Consider the following 7,374-nt stretch of genomic DNA (forward strand, 5'->3'; position numbering starts at 1 on the left):
GGGGGAGGTGGGCTGAGAAAAATTTAGTTGCGGGGGATGCTACTGCCATCTAGTGGGCAGAGATCAGAGCTACTGCTAACGCTTCTACAAGGTGCAGGGCCGCTCCCACAACAAAGTATCCTGTCCAAGATGCCCGTAGTGCTGAGGCTGAGAGGCTCTGTTTTGACCCTCTCTGTTTCCTAGGCCAGCCAGGTAGGCATCGAGCATCTCCTACCACTTTCACGGTGGTGCACAGGCCCTCAGTCAGTCTACCAGCTGGAATCATCCCTTCCTGTCCAATTTCCCACTTGCCCCCACCAAACCCTGCGCCGCCACCACCATGAGATGGGAGTTGAGTGGAGGAGGGATGGACGGTACTGAGAAGAGCTGACTACAAAGGACCTGGGGGACTTTTTGGAGTGTCTGAAGTTTTCTAAATCTTGATTATGGAGTAGTTACACGGGTGTAAAACTTGGTCAAAACTCATCATACTTTACACTCTAAAAGGGTGCATGTTATTGCCTGTAACATGTACCTCAATAAAATTAATTATCAAAGAAAATTAGAGGTTCTCCAGATGATTCTTATGTGAAGCTGAGGTTGAGGACCACTGACTTTAAGGGGTGAATTGGACCCTTTGGGCTCTGGAGAGGAAGGGCTGCTTTGAAACTGGGGTAACCTTGAAACCACACCGGATGGGGAATAACCGTGAACCTGTCAGATGTCACCACCGTTTTTGGGCCCAGGATAATTCCAGCACTGTGTGTCTCCATGGAGAGTATGCTCTGTTTTCATGAGGAAAATAAATTGATGGATTAATTTTCTGTGCTATATTCATCAGGGAAGTCCTGGTCTCCTATGCTCCTGTAGAACATGTTAGTTACATAAGAAAGGGTGCCACTTTTGGAAACCATTTTTCAAGGTTCAGTTATCCCATCTGCCCTCTTCCATCATCTGACTCATGCTTGGGGACCAAGGACAAGTCTCAAGCAGAAAAACAATTTTAAAAATGATTAAAGTTTTAACAACTTTCTCATAAAAATATCTGTACCAATTATATTTGGACATTTCCTGTGGCCACTTCTAAGGAGTCAGTTGTCACTTTTCTATTTAGGTTTTTCCTCTTTAGTTCAATATTGGTAATTTATGTCACTCAGATAGTAAACCATTAAAGGCGTTGGTGGTTTAGTGGTGAGCATAGCTGCCTTCCAGATAGTAAACCATTAGATAGATTTGTTAATCATTACTTTGTGTGTGCATATTATCTTAGTCTTGTCTGTCAGTTCTGTATGTGTGACATCCAATTTTTTTATCACTAATTTTGTTTCCATGTTTTATTCCCCCTTCTATTTTCTTTTATCTCATTTCTTTATGGGGTTGCAACTCTGCTATGACTTTGCCACATTTCTGTTATTTTCTTAGCAACCATCTACTAACATATAAGATGTTAAAAGGAGAAAAAAATGCCACTTTTGGAAACTAATCTTCAGGTATCAGGATTTCCTCTGGTGCACCACTCTAAGCTGAGCTGTGCTTTGGGGAGATAGAAATGGCCTGGATGGAAGATTAAATGAGTTTGGTGCATCCAGAAGCTGCATATAATTCCATGGGATTTTACTTGGAGCTCTAGGTAAACAGATGAGAGGTCACAAGAGGTGGGCAAATATCACGATGTCCAGACTCAGGCAGAGAGGAATTACCTGGAGGATGATGACAAGCACCAGGAGACACCAGTGCAGGAGTTCAATGTCAGCTTTCCCAGATTCCTCTGGCTTTACTCCCGTCATTTCCCGACAGTGTCCACACTCTCCGAGAGCAGGGTCCAGCAAGGCTGTGTTGTCTATGAGCCTCTACTTCACAAATGACTCAGAAGCCTGGACCTCCACAAGTATCACCATGCATGAGGCTCTATGCACATGGAAGATAACTGTGTACATTTTTAAATGTTTATCTTGCATCCAGAAGCTGCATATAATTCCATGGGATTTTACTTGGAGCTCTAGGTAAACAGATGAGAGGTCACAAGAGGTGGGCAAATATCACGATGTCCAGACTCAGGCAGAGAGGAATTACCTGGAGGATGATGACAAGCACCAGGAGACACCAGTGCAGGAGTTCAATGTCAGCTTTCCCAGATTCCTCTGGCTTTACTCCCGTCATTTCCCGACAGTGTCCACACTCTCCGAGAGCAGGGTCCAGCAAGGCTGTGTTGTCTATGAGCCTCTACTTCACAAATGACTCAGAAGCCTGGACCTCCACAAGTATCACCATGCATGAGGCTCTATGCACATGGAAGATAACTGTGTACATTTTTAAATGTTTATCTTATTAGGAAGCTCTCTGGTTGTTTTTTGAATGTTAGACTTTTTTATTTTTCACAGAATTACTTCACAGAGATTCTAAAACTTATTAGCATAGAACTAATGTATATTGTGTAATTATATGTGTATAACTAATTATATAATGTGTAATATTTTAAAAATATTTTAATTATCTTTAATGAACTACTTTTCCTTCACAGTTTCACTCACTGTTTGTGCAACATTTGCCTTGTTTTTTGGTGTGTGTAAAATCATCACACCTTCTACTGAAGTTTATTTTTATGTTTCTATATGCTATCGTATTCTTTCTAAGAGCCAATCCACCCATAGGAGAGAGGACCGCAGTTTGGAGACAGTAAGAGGCTGGGATAGCTCCCCAAACTGAGATTGTGGCCCCAGCTTAAAGGAGGACCACATGGGGCTGCAGTGGCCTCCACCTGTGACACCATGGAGTGGTAGTTTGGGAGCGAATAACTCAGACGGGAAGGGGCCGGAGGATACTGTTGGTAGGGCCAACTTTTGCCAGAACTCGACCTCCTTAGCCCTCTTACTGAATTGAGATTCGAGGACAGAGTTTTGGATGAAGTAGAAAAGGCAGACAAAGGAGGTCACAGTGAGCTAATGCCTCCAAGACTGTGAGCCTGCCGGGAAGATAAAGCAGGGGGTTTTATAGTAAAAGTTCAAGAGTTCAAGGGGCAGAGCTAGTTTCCGTAAGGATTGTATACAGGGTAATAAATTGTTGCAAAGGTTGTTCTCATTTTTGTAGATGTAGTGGTCCCCTTCCCTCTGCTGGGTGTGAAATTCACCTCCAGGGACTCTCTTAATATTCTTGTACTTAGGGCAAAGGATACATAGGAAGAAGGTCTGTGGAAAAGTGCTCTAGAGAAAAACTTGTGCAGTTGAAAGTCAGGTTGATAAACACTTCCAGCATTTTAGGCCTGAGACTTCTTGCTGCAGGCTGGAACCTACACTTCCAGCAACAGAATACAGAGAAAGCACAAGGGGCTAAAAATAGCTGCAGACATGTTAGGGCAAGTTTATGAACAACAAGATGCACAAAACACCCACCTGCCTTTTCTGAGGTGTAGGGAGCAAAACGCAGGCACTGCCCATGATCTCCACATGCAACACCACCAGTGGGTTGGGCAGACTACCCAAGCCCTTCTCCTCTTCAGTCTAACCCTGGTCAGCAAGATCATGAGAAAAGCCATTCAAACTATTGTACAATTAAGCAGTTACAAATGCCATATGGTCACCAGTAGTAATAGGGTCCTGCTCGCTTATATAGCCAGCGCAGCACGGTGTAGACTTTCAGAACTCCAGCCCACCAGTCAGTGAAGGAGACCCTTTGAACACTTTGTACTCTGGAGGTCCAAATGGCACACTTACCTAAAGAGGAAAATCTGAGATCTCCGAAATGAGTGAGGGCCACGGATGCCAACTGTATTTTTAGATTGTTTATAAAACATTCAACAGCAAAGATACAGTCATATCCCACAATAAATGTAAATACTCTAAACTTGTATGAGTTTGTTAAAGATTACTAAGTGGCATGAAAGAATATCTGGTAGAAAGATAATTAATGTTCATTAATGTACTATGAGGTGCCCCCCCTCCCAATTTGAGGACAATATGAGCTCTGTTATTAGGTCTCCAATATTTTCAAGAGTAACAAACTATTTAGGATATAGTATCTTACCTGTAGGATCTCAGTTGAAAAGCAATCCATTCAAAAAAAACTGTTCCTCTCTTCTCACTTGAGGGAGAAAAGATGAGAATCACCTAAACTGGAAAGGTGCATAGCTTGGGAGAGGCACTGTGGAGGTGGGACAGTGGGGGGTGCTGAAATGCGAAAAACAAACGAACAACGAAAACCGGATCTGGGATCGGAGTCAGGGTCAAGTGACTGCCAAACATTGTCCTTAGGCCGAACAGATCACAAAAATCTTTTACAAATGAGTGCAAATCCTATGTCTATTTCAATGAAAGTCTCAGCTTCCCAGAGTTGAGAGACTTCTGAGCACCACAGGATGCCTTGAGATTCCCCTGAGCCCACCCAAACTTTCCACTATGGATATCACATCCCTAATTATGACCCAGCACAGTCCTAAGCCCCCAGGAATACAAGATGGCATCATTGCCTTTTAGAGATGATGGAAAGGAACCTTGCAATGAAATACTGTATAGACATGGTAATTGATTATATAAATTTATATATTGGAAACAAACAACGTCAAGAATGTACTGTGAGAAAAAGTTAGTTACACGCCATATATGTAGTGTTATACATGTGGTATGGTTCATGCTTATATATGTATCATATGATAATAGTTTCCAGGTAGATACAGCAATACAGATGTAAGTGGACGTAGATATGCAAGCACATAGATATAAATGTACAGCTCTAGAAAATACATTTTTAATGATAAAACTGCTGAGGTCTGTAAGTTTATGGGTTCATGAGTTCCATTTCATGTTGTCTTTTTTTCTAATGTTTCCTCAAAGAAATACAGATTTTTAATCAAATAAGTATTAAAAAAGAAAGAGTTGTGGTTAGAGAAATTATCACAAAGGAGACGAGATGAGAATTGTTATGAAAAGGGAAATAAGAGTTTTCCACAAGTTGATGGAGGTTATCTCAAGACAGGGCAGAAGTGCACGCAGAGCATGGATGGCACAGCCTGGGAGGTGAGCAGTATAGGGAAGGAGGAGTGGGAGGCACAAACTATCGGGTGTAAAATAGCCTCAAGTATGTATGGTACAAATGGGGAATATAGCCAGTATTTTCCATAACTGTAAATGGATAATAACCTTTGAAAATTACATAACATAAAAAAACCAAAAAAGTTTCGTGGTCTTAAAAAGAGCTTCTTGAGGCTAGAAATGGCGCCCTCTGCTGACAAGATTATGAAGCCTGTGAGTTGCTTCTAATTTTTTTCTGTTTTCAGGAAAAGACCAGAAAAGCAATCAGAATTCAAAATTAAAATTCCAGTGGGTACCAAGCTGGATTTTCACCACCAATGAATCAATTATAGGACTAAAACAAAATTCCAGGCCAGAGCACTGCTCTTACTTCATCTAATTCTAAAGGTCATGCTAGTGTCATTTACAACTTCTAAAAATCAACCCACAGTGTTCCAGCGTCTTTGCAGGAGGTAGCTTGCTCACTTGAATATGGCACTGCTCTCTCAGGTGGCTTTGACAATGGAAAAGTAAGTCCTGTGACTTCTCTAGTGAACTTGCTCCAGAGAAAGAACACACTGAGCTATTTCCCAGTGTTTCAGCTGTGACCCTTCCCACCCACCACTTCTGCAAGATCTCTTCACAGATAGCTAGAGATTTTGAATACTCACATTTCATACTACAGTTATTTCTGCTTTATAAACAGCATGTGAGCCACCTGCTCTCGGATTTCTTTGGTCTTGATCCCGTAAATGATGGGATTCAGCATAGGTGGAGCCAGAATGCAGACATTAGCCAACAAGATGTGGATATGAGGTGGAACATGGCGTCCAAACCTCTGAGTAAAGGTTGTGAAGATTGCAGGCCCATAAAACAGGATAATGATGCAGACGTGGGAGCCACAAGTGTTGAGAGCCTTCTGACGCGCATCTTGGGATGGGATGTGAAAGACAGCATGGAGAATCAGCACGTAGGAAACAAAAATTAGCGTAACATCTAAAACCACTGTGAACATTAGGATAGAAAACACAAATACCAGATGTTCACTCGAATGTCATTACATTTGGCCAATATGCTCACAAAAGGTGTGTGGAATAATATTATTCTGGCAGAAAGTCAATCTTTTCAAAATAAATACTATGGGGAAAATTGTGCCATAGCTTCTCAGAAAGATAGTCACACCAGCTTTTCCAATCAGTGCGTGTGTAAGAATAGTGGTGTATCTCAGTGGGTAGCATATGGCAATGTAGCGGTCAAACGCCATCACCAGCAAGATCCCTGACTCAGAGATGAAGGTGGAATGGATGAAGAAAAGCTGAGTGATGCAGCAATCCAGGGAGATCTCCCCAGCACGGAACCAGAAGATGGCCAAGGCCTGAGGTGCTGTGCACGTGGAGAGGACAAGGTCTGCTCCGGCCAGCATGCAGAGGAAGAGGTACATGGGCTCGTGGAGGCTGCGCTTTGTGAGGATAATGCTGATGAGCAGACTGTTTCCAAATAGGGTAGAGACATAGGAAATGAAGAATAGGATGGAAATCCACATGTGCTGATCCTCAAGGCTGGGGATGCCCAGCAAACAGAAGACTGTGTGGCTAACACCAGTGTGGTTTAAGGTAGTCATGCCTGGAGCAGATGACCTGGGACCTCACTTCCTGTTCACAGAGATAGAGGAAAATACATATTCTTTTAAATATATTAGTAAGAAGTACTATGCTAGTGTATTTTGAGAAGATATCAGGAGCTCTGGGCATAGCATACTCTCCATCTTCTTTGACATGCAGCTAATGGGAAATGTGCAAAGATGAAAGGATAGGGTCTGCATCCCCGTGAGTACAGCCAGTTACACTTACCTCCAACTAGTCAAAGTAAGAGATGCTATGGTATGTATTTCACTTTCAAAAAGAGGAAAATGAATACAGAGAATAAATCAGGACGCATACCTGGGAAGAGTGCAAGAAGATGATGATACTTGAACGTGACTTTGAAAATGATGAGTTCATAATAAATTATGAACGAAAAGAGAAGTGAAGCAGCATAACACAAATATAGAGATCACTGCAAGGTAAATATCCAGGAAGGTCATGACATCACCAGCGAAGGGCAAAATGTACCTAGTGTGCATAGGGGGTTATGTAGACAGATTTTCCTGACCGATCACAGCTTAACACTTAGATTTCATCTTTTACACGGAGGGTAGCCATCTGATGTCTTGAAGCTAGTAGTTTACAACAATTACTCTAATGTAGAATGATGACCTGCGGGGGTTTATTGGAATAGTAATTGACTGAAGAGTTTGATGCTAAAAGGATAGTCACGCTCCAGGAAGAGAATATATCTGAATGTAATATAATCACAAAAGAATTAAACTGGTATTTAGTAAGCATTGTCTTAT

At 42.0% G+C, this 7,374-nt stretch overlaps 1 protein-coding gene across 1 annotated transcript; it reads right to left on the reverse strand.

Moving 5' to 3' along the window:
- Positions 1-5,667: 5,667 nt before the first annotated feature.
- LOC105061858 (olfactory receptor 52B4-like) lies at positions 5,668-6,603 on the reverse strand. The gene is given in 3 exon segments (XM_010945993.1): positions 5,668-6,012; positions 6,015-6,048; positions 6,050-6,603. Coding segments are annotated over 3 exon segments (933 nt in total).
- Positions 6,604-7,374: the final 771 nt, after the last annotated feature.

Source organism: Camelus bactrianus, chromosome 10, assembly GCF_048773025.1.
Source record: "Camelus bactrianus isolate YW-2024 breed Bactrian camel chromosome 10, ASM4877302v1, whole genome shotgun sequence".
NCBI classification, from domain to species: Eukaryota; Metazoa; Chordata; class Mammalia; order Artiodactyla; family Camelidae; genus Camelus; species Camelus bactrianus.